The sequence below is a fragment of the Thunnus albacares genome, chromosome 9 (genome assembly GCF_914725855.1).
Source record: "Thunnus albacares chromosome 9, fThuAlb1.1, whole genome shotgun sequence".
NCBI classification, from domain to species: domain Eukaryota; kingdom Metazoa; phylum Chordata; class Actinopteri; order Scombriformes; family Scombridae; genus Thunnus; species Thunnus albacares.
The window spans coordinates 3,095,137-3,109,799 of NC_058114.1; the positions used below are offsets into that span (position 1 = coordinate 3,095,137).

At 39.4% G+C, this 14,663-nt stretch overlaps 1 protein-coding gene across 8 annotated transcripts in view; it reads right to left on the reverse strand.

The window, feature by feature from the left end:
* The window catches only part of LOC122989413 (phosphodiesterase 4D interacting protein), a 110,357-nt gene that overhangs the window by 12,989 nt on the left and 82,705 nt on the right, over positions 1 to 14,663 (reverse strand). For 7 of the 8 annotated variants that reach the window (XM_044362283.1, XM_044362282.1, XM_044362280.1 and 4 more), the window contains 6 exons: positions 14,150 to 14,627; positions 11,289 to 11,524; positions 11,088 to 11,136; positions 1,191 to 1,456; positions 485 to 643; positions 73 to 276 (listed from right to left, as the gene is read on the reverse strand). In XM_044362283.1, coding sequence (XP_044218218.1) covers positions 73 to 276; positions 485 to 643; positions 1,191 to 1,456; positions 11,088 to 11,136; positions 11,289 to 11,524; positions 14,150 to 14,627 — 1,392 coding nt within the window. The remainder of the gene's footprint in view (positions 1 to 72; positions 277 to 484; positions 644 to 1,190; positions 1,457 to 11,087; positions 11,137 to 11,288; positions 11,525 to 14,149; positions 14,628 to 14,663) is intronic. The other variant, XM_044362281.1, reaches the window with a different exon arrangement.

Sequence of the window (14,663 nt, forward strand, 5' to 3'; positions counted from 1 at the left end):
CTTCAAACACACAGTTAGTTAGTTTATGTTAGGCTTTTAACACACTCTCATACGCAGACTCATGCGACGCACTGTCACTGTCTCCCAGCTGTCTCTGCAACATCTGCAGCTCCTGATGCACATCAGCCATGGAGAAACCCACTCCCCCGTTGCCTTGGTAACGGGTTCGCAGGGTTGCGGGGTTGGGATGAAAGGGCAAAGGTGCGCTCTGGGTGGTGGTGGTGGTGGTGGAGAGGGGAGGGTGGTAGGGGGCAGAGGTGAAGACTGAGGCTGGAGCTGGGAGAGAAGAAGAAGAAGAAGAAGAAGAAGGAGGAGGAGGAGGAGGAGGAGGAGGAGGAGGAGGAGGAGGAGGAGGAGGAGAAGGAAGGAAAATAAAACAACGGGATACGAAGATGGACGGAAAATACGAAGCGGAGATGAAGGAGACAAAAGGAGAAATGAGAGCAGCTGAAGATCTGCGCGAAGCCTGGCTCACACCTCCTACCTGTCTGACTCTGCATGTCCGCAGCTCTGTGCGGTGAGCTTTGTGAACCGGGACAATGCAAACTGGGACAGCTGAGGCAGGACTGGGTTCTGTGGGATGAGGTGATGGATGGAGGGACAGACGGGTGGCGTGACACGGAGCCACTGCGAGAGTGGCGGTCTGGAAATCGAAAGGGTCGAGAGGACATGAGAGATGGAGCGTTCAGGCTTTTTAAAGGATCATTTAGGTTTATTACATCTCATGGCCAAATGTATGTGGACAATTGAACATAATCTGCTGTTGTTACAGCTTCATTGGGTTTTCCAGCAGATGTTGGAATCTGGCTACAGGAATTTTGCTCCCATTCAGCCGCAGGAACATTAGTGAAGTCCGATACTGATTTTTTTGGGTGATTAAGTCTGGCTTGTTGGTGTTGGATTCAAAGATTAAAGGATCATTTACTTGCCAAGTATAAGAATACAAGGACTTTGATGAGATTGAGATCAAGACTCTGTGCAGACCAGTCAAGTTCTTCCACAGCAAACTGGGAAAACTGTTTCGTTATGGAGCTGCTTTGTGCACAGAGGCGTTGTCACATTGAAACTATTGCCACAAAAACACACTATCGTCTAAAATATCAATGTATAAACATGGGTGTCCACATACTTTTGGCCAAATACTACAACTAATACAACAACGTAATCCAAGCCGGACGTCGTCTCCTCACCTGCGCCGACTCTCGCGGAAGTGTGCGTCTCCTCCTGACCGAGCTCGCTGGCGGCGTCCACGTCGGAGCAAAGCTCCAGGTCCTCGTTGGTGGAGCCCTGCTCATCGGACACGTAGGAGATGCGATCCGATTGGTCGGTGGTCTCTGAGAGGGCGTGGCTGCTGCAGGGCGTGTTGGAGCGATGAGAGTGATGATGGTGATGCTGGTTTAGTTTGGCGCGCAGAGACTCGATGATCTTGTCCTTCTGCTGCAGCTCCTTGCTGAGCCTGTGTACACACACACACACACACACACGGATGAACACACACACACATGGTTAGCATGTTTTAATTATCAGTCAAGTCAAACTTTATTCAAAGTCTTATTCAAGTCCATGTTTAGGGTTTAGGTTTCAGTCCTCGGTTGGATATATCCGGGTGGGAAAGTGAAGGTTCAGTGCTCGCCGCTGCCTCGTTACCACCGCTGAGGCCTTTGAGCAAGGCATCAAACATCCAGCTGTTCAGTGGATCAGACTGATGTTCAGCTTCCAGGAGTGAAGATGTGTGACTGTAGTTTATTTCCTGGCTCTCAGCGATGCTCGGATGAGATTCTGCTTCAATAACTCGGCTTTTTTCCCCTTTAACTTAGATTTTATCTTATATTCTCATTCCCATCATACACTTCAGTTTTGATGCAATTTCACTTTTCATCATTTTCTTTAGAAAGTTTTCAGCTGCCTTGAAATCTCTCCACTTTTAATTATAATAAATTGTATATTGTATAAGTCTGAGGCAATAACTCTGTTTTAAGACAGTAAATAGTTTCACAGCTTTCCATTAATGGATTTATAATAATATAGCAAAGTAAATAAACTATAAAAATATCATAAAAAACAATTTGAACACTCTAAAGATTTAAATCACTAGCACTCCAAACCTTAAATACAGCTGTTTCCAAATTTAAAGAACTTTAAAATGTGCACTTTAGTTGTAGCACTTAAATTTGTTTCTGTTCACTCTGATAGCATTTTAACTATTAATTGTGTCATTTTTATCATGTGTGTTTTGTCTGTGTGTCCTTTGCTACATAAACTTCTAAATTACAGAACAGAACTGTTGTTTGTTTAATTGTGATGGTTAAATAATTGATTGCAACAGTGATCACGATTTGATTTAATTCAATTTGATGTTATTAATTTCTATATTTAAGGTATTTAAGGTAAACTAAAACTAGATCAATGAATGACAGTAATAAATGATTTAACTGATCACAACTTTTCAAATTGTAAAGATACAGTTTAGTTACACACTTGGACACAGAAGAAAACATATTTTTGATGCATGGAAACATAAAAATACAGATGTAAATAATCAGTTTGGTAGTTTTAAGATGAAAAAACTACAAAAAAATATATCATAAGAAGCAGTTTGAACACTGAAAGATTTAAATCACCAGCTGTTTCCTAATTCAAAGAACCTCATGCTGCAGAACTTTAAAATGTGCATTTTAGTATTTGTTTCTGTTCACTCTGATAGTATTTTAATCATTAATTGTCTCATTTTTATCGTGTGTTTTGTTGAGATGTGTGTGTATACTTATTAATCGCTCTGCTTGGGATAAATAAAGTTCTTTGAATTGAATTATTTTAACCTCATGTCAAATTCTTACAACAGATCTGCTGTTTGTTTAATTATTGATTGAAACAGTGATTTGATTCAAAGATTAAATGAATCATAAATTCTTTCAGTCTGAACACAATTTGATTAAATTCAATTTGATGTTATTAATTTCTATATTTAAGGTGCTTTAAATGTAAACTGTAACGTTAGTAGAACTAGATCAATGAATGATTTAACTTTTCAAATTGATAAGATAAAGTTTAGTTATATAAACAACATATTTTTGACGCATGGAAACATAAAAATAAATATGTAAATAATCAGCCTGGTAGTTTTAAAATCTATAAAAACTGTAAAAACTCAAAACAATTGATCTTTAATTGCTCCGAGAGAATCTGAACAGCTTCATCAGCCGCCTTGTGACTTAGAGGATAACGAGCATTAATGAATAACGAAGCATCAGGTGTGTGAGTCACCTGCCTGCTGATCTGTCCTGTCCAGTACACTCACTGAGAAGCCTCTTAGTGACTCACACACTCACACACACACACACACACACACACACACAATGCATCACCTCAAACAGGTGAAAACGCAGATTCATACGTCTATAAATATAAAGACATAACGAGTTAAATATTTTTACACACATCCGTTCTTCTTCTCTGACCTCGTTAACACACGTCGTCTATGCAGCTTGTCTCTGTTCAGCTGATTTAATTAATGGTGACGTGTTGGTACACAGACGCCGAGGTGAAGGTCACTCACATCATGATACACACACACACACACACACACACACACAATACGTACATGTGACCACACACACATATTCACATTAAAGTCAATCTACAGTCATTTATTTATCTGTTGATGTTCACGTCACGTCTTCTTTCTTATAGATTTCTTTCCAAACAGATGCATCTTAAAACAGTAAAACTTAACGTTAACATCCCTATTTTGCATTTATATATGTATATAAACATTTAATTTATGGTTATAAGATACTATAATGTAATTTTAAGCAGATATGAGGACATTTTAGGTGTAATTTATTCAGTGTGTATCGGTCAAAAATGTCTCCTATGAAGACAGGTTTCATATTATTATCATATTATCTGTTTCTACACCAGCGTCAACATGAATAAACACTTATATCTGTTTACAACTACATTATTGTTTATTATTCAGAATTTATTAAATGTTTATATATAGCTTGTAGATGTGAAATGGGGGGGGGGTTAAAATAAAGTGTTACCCTTACATTTTTGGGAAATACAAATAAAAAATACTTTCTGCAATGAAATGAGAAGCTCGATATCAAGTACGGAGCTGGAGTCAGGACGTGGTTAGCCTAGCTTAGCATAAAGACTGGAAGCAGGTGGAAACAGCTAGCATGGCTCTCGCTCACTAATTAACACGTTCTGTCTAATTTGATTAAAGCAGATATAATCGATGTAACGATGTATAAAATGACGATGTGTAACGTGAGAGTTTTATCAGAGACTCTGCAGCTCCTCTTGACTTTACGGAGCTTTATATTGAGTTTCAGCTCATTGTTTATCTGTCCGGCTGTTCAGAAGGTCAACTTCTGTCTTCAACCTTTACTGAAAGTGTGTTTATCTCGTTGTGTACTAGTGAGGACAGAGGATGCATTAACTAATAACTAAGTAATGAATGCTTGAATAAAAAACACTTAACGTCTCTCTCAGAGTGAGATGAGGATGATATAGTTTAGCATAAAAACTGGAAACAGCTTGTTGAACTCTATTAAAGTCCAGATGAAACAGCATTTAGAGACTCAGAGTGAAACAGGACAGACAGGCGGGTCGTAACGTTGGGAGGAATGTTACATGAACATTGAGAGGTGGGCGTCATAATGAAGCTTCGTGAAGTTGAAGATTGATTGATGGATGAATATTATTGGTCATCGTTGGTTCAAGCCTACGTACATGTAGACGTACGCGACATATTTTGTTGTACAGAAAGAAAACATGATTGAATTTTGATATAAGATACAAAGAAATGGATTTTTTGGCATATATTGTTAAATAGGTGCAGAATATGACCGGTGGATGTGATCTAAAAGGATTAAAAAAGACATTTTTCATTTTATCTTGACTTTAGGTGAAAAACCCGCCAACCAATACATCAAAAACTTGCTGAGTAACATCAGAATCTGGTTTGTTTAATCTGTACATAAACAGAAATGTGTTTGCCGTCTTCAACAGTCAGTGACTGTGTGCAGCTTCCTGACGTCTTATTATCACAGTGAAGTTTTCTAGTTTGGTACCATCAACCAAGTCTGTGCTCGCCGACTGTATCTAAGTGCTGGGAGGATGGATACACACAACAAATAGTTCCTGCATGTAACTTCCCCTTAAAACCACAAATTGTCATTTTTACATTTCTATCTGTGTGAGGCTTTAAGAAACAAATAAAATCTGTAAATAAAACAGCTTCAGAGTTTGTTTGTTCACTTTCAGAGAGTCAGGCTAACGGTTTCCCTCTGCTTCCAGTCTTTATGCTAAGCTAAGCTAACCATGACTCCAGCTCTATACCTTTTAGTTTGATTGTAAAGAAGTAATTTGTAATATTGTTTAAAAAAGTGCTACTTTATAACTATACAGAATTTTCTTTTGTTTTTTTCTCCGTCTTACTTGTCGAGTTGTGCGAACAGCGCTCTCCTCTCCCTGTCGGTGTGTTTCTTCAGAAGCAGCAGCTCTCTCTCCTGAGCTTTCCATTCCCACAGAGAGAAGGAGAACAGAGAGTCTCTGTACAGCGGGCTGCTCTTTGACAGCATGGCCTTCCACAGAGGAGCCATCAGCCTCCTTCAGCTCCCTCTGCTCCCCCCCCCCGGCCGACGGCCCTCCGCCCGGGCTACTGACTGACCATCCCCCCTCCTCCCTTCCCCACCTCAGTCTTCTCGGCTGTTAAAAACTTTCTCCGTTGCAGTTTTCTCCCTCTTCTGTGTCTTCCAGAGGTAACTGAGCGTGGCTCATTAGCTTGCTAGCCAAGGTCCTGACCCCCAAAGAGAGTGTGTGACAGCAGGTACAGGCTGAGCGTGAGCGAGGGATAAAAGGGATGGAGGAATGACTGAGCGTGTGGGCGATTAGATGAAAAGCACAGCAAATCCTCCGATTAGGTTTGGGCTTCCCGGGGAGCTGGATTTCGGTGGCGCGCACACACACACACACACACACTGAGGGGACTATCAGATGGGACTACAGGTGCTAGCTCAAATAAATCCCAAATCTGATTCTTTGGTTGCCAAGAAAACCATGTGGCGGGTGCAGACTGAAGCCGGAATAGCAAAAAAAAAAACCCCAAAAAATGGTGGTTCACACAGAACATTTAAAGGATTTGTGCATTTGCTGTAACAGGAGGATGACACTCCATGACATCCTAGCTTTTACATCCAGCCACAGGAAGAGGATCAGCAGAGATGAAGAAAACTGTATCCTGAGTGCAGCTCAAATAGTTTTTAGTCCAGCCAGCAGCGTGTAATGAGGTGAAGCATGAATTAGTGGTTTCAGCTCTATGTTGAACCAAAAATCATGACTCAACTGCCTGAGGAGACCTGCAGCAGTTTTTTTTCTCTTTATCTGCAATTCTGTTTAACTTCTCAAAAGGAAAAGCCTGTTATTACCTCCCTGGATATAACCTCTCATCCCACCAGCAAACACTCATACATCAGCAGCAGCAGCAGCAGCAGCAGCAGCAGCCCCGAGGGAGAGATGTAGTAACGAAAGAGCAACACAAAGAGGGATGAGAGAGAAAAGAGAGGGCGTAATAAAAACAAACGGATGTCCGGGTCCCCCGGGGGAAGAGGGCTTGTGTGTGTTTCACGCTGCGCTGATCATCACAGAAAGAAAGAGAGAGAAACAGAAGCGTGAATGAGTGATCATCCACAAAGCAGCACTTCCTCTTTCTTTTTTGCTGTTTTGTGTGCGTTCAGGAAAGATTTGTGTCCATCCGCAAAAAAAAAAAAAAAACACACGCAAGCTTCCACTCTGATGCAAGACTGAAATCATAAGTAAGTTCTTCTTTTCAGGATCTGCTGAGGAGGTTGAAAAAGAAGAAGAAGAAACTTTACATCCAGCTTTAGCTTGAAGGAAACGAACTGATACTACAGTAAAAGCAGTAAATTCATATCTAGTGTCCACGATAACGCAGGTTTTTTTACGATGAGTAAATCTTACATAATAGAGATCAAAGCGCTGCTGGATGTTTAGCAGCATGTGCTGCTGCTGCTGCAGATACACTGAAGCAAAGCGATGCTCTCTCTGCCGAGCTGCATCCCTCTGCTGCTGCTGCTTTCCCTCACGTTTTCTCTCTCTCTCTCTCTCTTTCTGCTCTCTCTCTCTCTCTCTCTCTCTCTCTCTCTCTCATTGCGTTTAGCTGCTCCTGACCTATTTCCCTCCCCATTCGAGGTCTTAATAACTTAACCTGATTAGACGCCATGTCAACATGCGCCCTGAGCCAAACGCAGCCAGCAAAAAGCCTCAGTAGCGTTACGCCATCAGTGCAGTCACACTGTACAGAATATATACGTCCACATAAATGTATATTATTATTATTTTAATACCAAAAAAATATTTGTTTTTGTGATTTGATGGCAAGTGCCTGTTAAAATCATGATTATTTTGAGGTTTCAGGGTCATATAAATGGTTTGAAATCTAATATATCTTAAAAATATTGGAAAAGAACGCAAAATGGACTATTAAATTAATTCTATTTAATAATTATTTAAGTGTATTTAGATTTTTTTAAGTAGGTTGCAATTCTATGTGTTTTATTTTGGTAATTTATGACTTTTTTTGTAGACATGAAGTATCTTTGGACACAATAATAATAAAGCTTTTATAGCAAATACTGTGTGTTTTGCCTCCATGTCATCCATTATCATCCATTATTATCTGATAATGGGAAACGTTATCAACATTGCAATATGTCACACAGTCTTTAGGGTGATTTCAGTTAATGCAGAGGTTAATACTCGGATTACAAACATCCTCCGACTCTCTCTCCCGTACACTCGGAATCAGAAGGACATCCTGAACGAGATGGCTGTCGTGGAATAAAAAACACGATAATTCTCCTTTCACATCTGGTGGGCCATCTGTGCTGCAACAACATGATGTTAGATTACTGCAGGCCTCTCTCTCTCTCTCTCTCTCTCTCTCTGTCTGTTTCTCTCTATGTCTCTCTATCTCTAATCAGAAAGCATTGTTTGTTTATCGGGGTTTGACCCAACGCTCACCTTCCTCTACCCAACACCACTGGTCCAACTCAAAGGACCAAACTGGTGTTTTCGCTCGTTATCTAAAAAAAAAAAATCATGTTTCATTTATGACTAAGAGGTTTACAAAGTGTCGTATTATTTCCGTTGTACAGGCAGCTGTTTGTTTTCTGTTCATCATCGCTGAGTCGTGTTATGAAACAGAATCAGGTGTCGTGTTATTAGCGAGTGAACATCCAGGACATCCGTCACTACTCATCCGTGAAGAAAGAAATGGCCACAAGCTTTTCAGCCTGAAATACACCTGAACGTACAGTCGTCTGCAATATTCATGACATTTAAATCAAAAATGACTGAAGAGACAGTTTGAAGAATTATTTACGCTCAACAACTTTGTGCTGAAGAAAACTTCACACGGAGGTTTAAATATATAACTATAATAAAAAAAAATGACATATTATATAAGATAATTATAAATATTATAAATATGTGAAAGTGTCGGCAGGAAAAACTGAAACTATTGATGCACAGCTGGATACAAAGAGGAGAAAATATGATTTTTTTGTAAATTAGATGAAATCCTCCTTTAATAGTAAAAAACATAAAAGTTCAATCCTCTGCCAGTTAATTTATTTCTTAAACTTTAAAACAGACTTCATTGAGTTTTTGGAGACTCAGAAACAGAAGAACAAGCTGGAAACACAACAGAGAATAAATATTTTTCTTTCTTTCTTTAAAACAGAAACAGATGAATTGTGTTTTCAATTTCTACATTTTCATCTGCAAAATAATTTGACTCATTTTCAGATTTATGTTTTTACTTTTTCAACCTTTTTTTCCCCCAATAATACAGTGTGATTTTAAATCATTTTTCATTTTTGTTATTATTATTTTGTGTGATTGAAGCTAATTGATAGATAATTGACTTTATTAATCCCCGGAGGGAAATTAAATCATCACAGCAGCCAAATACATTAAATTATAGACGACAACAGTAACATAAAGACAGATATTTAAATATAGTCAAATATTACAGTGTGCAAAGAGTAAAGTGATTAAAATAGTAAGTAAATAAATAAAAAGGGAAGTTATTCATATATCATAATATGTTCAATTGCTCAGATATATTCAAGTGTTCTGATGGAGCAGAGATGAGATTTATTAAAATTATTATTATTATTGTTATTAAAATAAAGTTAAGTTTAGTCCACAAACAGATCAATGTCAGCAGGTCTGGTAGGACTGACTTCCTGTTTCTCTTGTGTAATTACGGAGATCCAAATACAGAATTAAACATTTTAAAAATACTCTCCTTTCAGCTCTTTAGTTACTGAATGTGACACGAAACCAAAACAACGAGCTGAAAGAGGCTAAAACGCTCCAGAGAGCTGCAGAGTCGACACTTTTCACATGTTACATAATGATTTAATTTATTGAATGACAACACGGCGTTTCCCCCTTCAGCTCTAACGATAACAAATCACTTGAACAAAGATCTCCGCAGCAGGACGTCAGACTTTCTGTTCCTCTTGTATAACTACTGATCTCACTCGTGTTGTTTGTCCTTCATCGTCATCGTTGTCTCTCTCTTTCTCTCTTTTCACCGTCTGCCTAATTAGCTGACCGATCGACCGGACAGTGAAGGTCCTCGCTGTGACATCAGCTGTGCCCTGCTGGTCACGACTACCCGCCACAAATTAATGAGTTGTAGGGTTTGGAAGAGCGAGTGTGGTGGTGGTGAAGAGGAGGAGGAGGAGGAGGAGGAGGAGGAGGAGGGTGGTCCAATCATGGCTCTGCCCTGCAGGGTGGTGACGCCAGAGGACTCTGTGGTTTTATAACGATGCGGTGACATCACAGCAGCTTCCCCTAACGTCATAACAAGTTGCTTTGGGGCCCGACGAGAGCGACCAGCAGCAGGAAACGAGACGTGACATCGTTTATAAGCAAAAAGACGAATAAAAGACGAATGCAAGAGGCAGAAAAGAGAGAAATTTTCTCATTTTTTTCTCCCTCGTTAGCACAGGATTACACGACACAAACATTATTTTGTTGATGTGTGTTGTAATCATGGCGTTAGCAATGGCTGCTGGGTAATGAAGTGATGGGTGGAGGTTTATTCTATGAACTACAGTTTCCTACAGTTTCCTAGAAAGAACTGATGTGAGTTACTGTAAATTCATAGGAAGGCTCCCGGAAAAGAATATTTAATTAGCTACTAATTATAGATATGGACAATGTTCAGCTGGTACACTTCCAATTAATTAACTCCAATTAATTGCGAGTGTAAGCTAGAGAGAAATCTGTCTGTAGGCGAACATTCGTCTATATGGTTGTGTCTTGTTTTTCTTTCTATAATTATATTTTAGATTTTTTTCTATGATGTTGACATGTTGAGTCTGTTACTTTATTATGTGTTGTAACATTGTTTATTTCTTATTTATATAGTAGCAGGTATAAGCAGTCTGTTAGAGATATGGCCGACTAGATAAAAGCTTTTCATACAACTTTTCACTGATAAATTATTAATTAATGAATATTTACTTAAATTAATTAAATGAAGAAAATTCACCTCTGAAAATCAACAACTGCATTTAAACTCAATGCAAACACCTAAACTCATATAACAGTCCATGAACTTTGTCTCTATTTTCTCTATAATTATTACCAATATTATAAATGACACGAAATGATTAAGAAATTACAGATGTGTAAAACAAAGCTTCTAAAGATGCAAAACACGCAGACAGACATGCAGAGTGACATCTATCTGTTATGTTGAGTCTATCCAGCCCTCTCCTCTCCTCATTAATTAACCAATTAGCTCTCTCATTAATTGGTCGGTGGGACCTTCGTTGGTTCGTTATCGGATCAGCGTTTGATTACTCTGCCCCGAGGAGCAAAACATCGGCCGTACTTTCCATTGACCGACATGTGAGTCTGCTGTTATGCAAAAAAATTTGACACCGCACCAGAAATCAAACACAGACACACACGACACAGACACACAAATAAATAAATAAATAAATAAATAAATAAATAAATAAATGAGCACTGACCGGATGGCCAGCAGCTCTGTCTTCTCGTCTGGATCTTCAGGGTGATCTCCTGTTGGGAAAAGCAACATTTATATAATTAATTTACTGAAGCTCGTTATATAATTTATTCACATATTCAATTACACGTTAGATTCATCTCCAGACAGCCTGTTAGTGACTGTCACCGTCCACCAGTAAAGAAAGATAAATAATAAAACTCACGTCCGCTGATCTTGGCGCTGACTCGCTGAGCTAACGCGCTGCTCTGAGCCAGCTGGTCCCTGAAGCTCTGGCCCATGTAGTAGTCGATGTCGTTGGCTCTCAGCAGCTCCTCGAAGGCCTTGGTGGTGTCTCCCAGGTGCTGGGTGAGGATGTGGCAGACGCCTCGACCTTCTCGCAGCCGCTGGCGGAGGTGAGACAGCTCTCTGGCCTGAGACTTGATCAGAGAGTCGAATTGACTGCAGAGAGAGAAGGACACAAATATCAGTCACATAATGAAGGCAAAATGAATGAATGAGTCACTGTAATTGATGTTTTTGTGAATATTTATTTATTTGAATCCCTATTAGCTGATAGCCTATAAAACAAACAACACAATTCCTCATTTCTATTCTACGACTCGTTGGAAATCTCTTCAACTGTTTGGTTAAAGTATTTTTTTCTGATAAAAATGGTAAATTGTTCCAATGAAAAGAGTCTTTATGACATTTGCTCAATTGTCACTTGTTTGTCTTGTCTTGTTTTTTAATATTATGTATTTCATGTAAAGGTTCTCACTGTTTAGAAGTTTTACACACATGGTTTAAAGACTACTGACTATCTGAAGCTTATATGGATCCTTTTTTTTCCACATGTGGACAGGAAAACCTGCTTCAATGTGTTTGGAGAATGAATAATGCCTGATGATAGCAGATGTCACTCTGCCCTCTTTAAATATAATTGTGTCTACATCAACAGTCCGAGACATTTTTAATTCAGTGTCTGTAACTCACTCTGCAGTATCATCCTGAGATGTGAGGAACAGATTTTCTTTATTTAAAGATCATCTCCTGACATGTTGGAGGAGGATGGTGACATGGTTTTCCCACAAAAAGTAGTTCAATTACCCTTTAACTACTCCTTCCTGCTGGACACAAGATGTTTCCTCCTTCACTTTAAAGTTAATTCTCAGTGTTTTTGTACCGGAGGCTTCAAGTTTGTGTTAAGTTGCACTATTTGCTCCAAACTAGTTATGATGCCATAAATGATGCTCGTTGGTGAGATTTAGCTCAGAGAAATTTTCCTCCTTTAGTGGATGACGAGAGACGAGAAGAACATCCATCTGAAGGACTTTAATATATTAGAATGAACAGTTATTGAACCCGGCATCTCGTGGAGGAGTTTCAGACAGCTGATCTAATGGACTGATGTGTTTTTAGGACTTGATGCAATAAAAGATTTATATCGGAATATTCTATTTTTCCATAATAAAGTAACAGATTCAACATGTCATGTTTCCAAACTAGTCATCACCCAGGAGGGTTAAAATCAAATGTGACAAACACATGTTATAGATACAAAATGAAGAAATTCTGGAGATTTTCAGACTTTCCTGTTTGGTTTCTTGATTTTTCCTTTTTTTTTTAATTAAACACACATGCAACCTCTTAACAAGCGCTGACTTGTTTTGTGTACAAGCCAGGAAACAACGTACCAAAAATAAATCATTGTTTCAATTACAGTCTGGTCCTGTGTGAAATAGAACTCCATCAAAAAGTCAGAATTATACTGAACTGATTTATAGAGACTCAAACATTGTACAGTTGTACAGTTTTTTAAGCCGTTTTTTTTAAAGAATTTCATTGGTTTTTAAAACGACAAACAAAATTAACAACTGGGATCCTAAAATAGTTCCCACAGATAGATTATGATTATATTTTGTCACGTTTGAGAAAGAATTTAACTGGATTTCATCCCAAAAAGTGAAAAAAGCTTGTATTGGGGATGCTGCTTGTTAAGATTTCTGCATTTTGGTGAATATCAGGTTAGTTATCAGTATTCACTAGTCGTGATGTCACAAATGATGCTCTTAGGTTAAATGTGTTAAACTGAGATTTAAAAGTGAGCTCAGAGAAACTTTCCTCCTTCAGCAGATGACTCTGTTTCAGGCCGGTGATGTGTTTTTTCAGGACCTGATTCAGCATCTAAATGAGTGATGAAGCTTCACTGTAGCTACAGTTTTGGTCACACATGGCAAACGGGACAGCGTGTTCCCGAAACCTCGTGTCAGTTAATCCCCTCTGACCGTCAGGCGGCCGAGTGTACATGAAAACATCTGCGGCTCCGCTTGATTAACACAGACTGATGCTGATGGAGACAGACAGCGTTTAATGCCTGCAGTGATTAATGGATCACTGTGCAGACATGTTATCTACTGTAAAAGTTCGTTTTTTTCTTTATTATGGTCTTTATTAAATGTGACAGAGCAGCTTCATATGTGAAACTGACTTATATTAGAGACTTTTATTACAAATTCTCCTTGATTTTTTAGTATATTTGAGTACAATTTCAGTACAAATGTCCCTATTTTGACCTTATTTTGTTATCAGCTTGTTTTAATTTCAGAATAATGTACATTTCTACAGCACTAACAACAACAGAAACAGTCAAACTATTTTTTATTCACTATAATCATCTTGGTAGCTGTTAAGATACCATCAGTACAACTCAACGCTTCAGTCACATTAACATCCAGCAGCTTAAAGGACATAATCCCTCCATTTCCCAGGAGGCTTTTAATGTGAAATATCTGCAGAGAATTACACCCTTTACTCTATTTGTTACAAAACACATTTTAGATACAGAAACAGCAATTTAATGACAGAAAATGTCATTTACTTATTCAGTAATTAACATAATTAAGTATCTAATCTTGTCATGAATATGTTCACATGGGGAATTTCTTCATTTTTTTTATATATTTTTTTTTCAAATTCAATAATTTGTTGTATTAGAATATTTTTTGTCTTTTTTTAAACTTTTTTCTTGACTTACAGTAATGTAAAAATGAGCTTCTGTATTTGCTGTAATTATGTAACACTCACCCCGGCCAGGTGGCAGACTTTCCCTCCTCGCCGACGGTCTTCTTGCCTCCTTTCCTCAGCTGGTCCTCCAGCGCGTCCACGCGGGACACCAGCTCCTGGAGGTTCTTGTCCGGGTGAGGGTGACGAGGCGAAGCCAGCGGACCTCCGTCGGATGACTGCCAGCCCTCGTCGTCCTCAGCCCCGCTTTGGGAGGGCGAAGCCTGGAAGGACCAGTTGACCTTGCGGGGTGTGGAGGGTCCGTAGTCGCTGGAGGTGGAGAGGGAGCGGATGCGGCTCTGGAGGCCGCGGATCACGCTCTGAGAGCGGGACAGCTGAGAGCGAAGGTCTTCCACCAGGCGCTGGAGGGACGACGCCTCGTCTCCGTAACCTGAGGTCTGGGTGGTGGTTTTAGTGAAGGTGGAGCTGCTGCTGCTGCTGGTGGTGGGCCACCACTGGGACCCGCAGTCCAGAGACGTGCACATCTCCAGGTCATCAAACTCTGTCAGGGAACAAACAGCCAGTTAAAGTCAAGTGT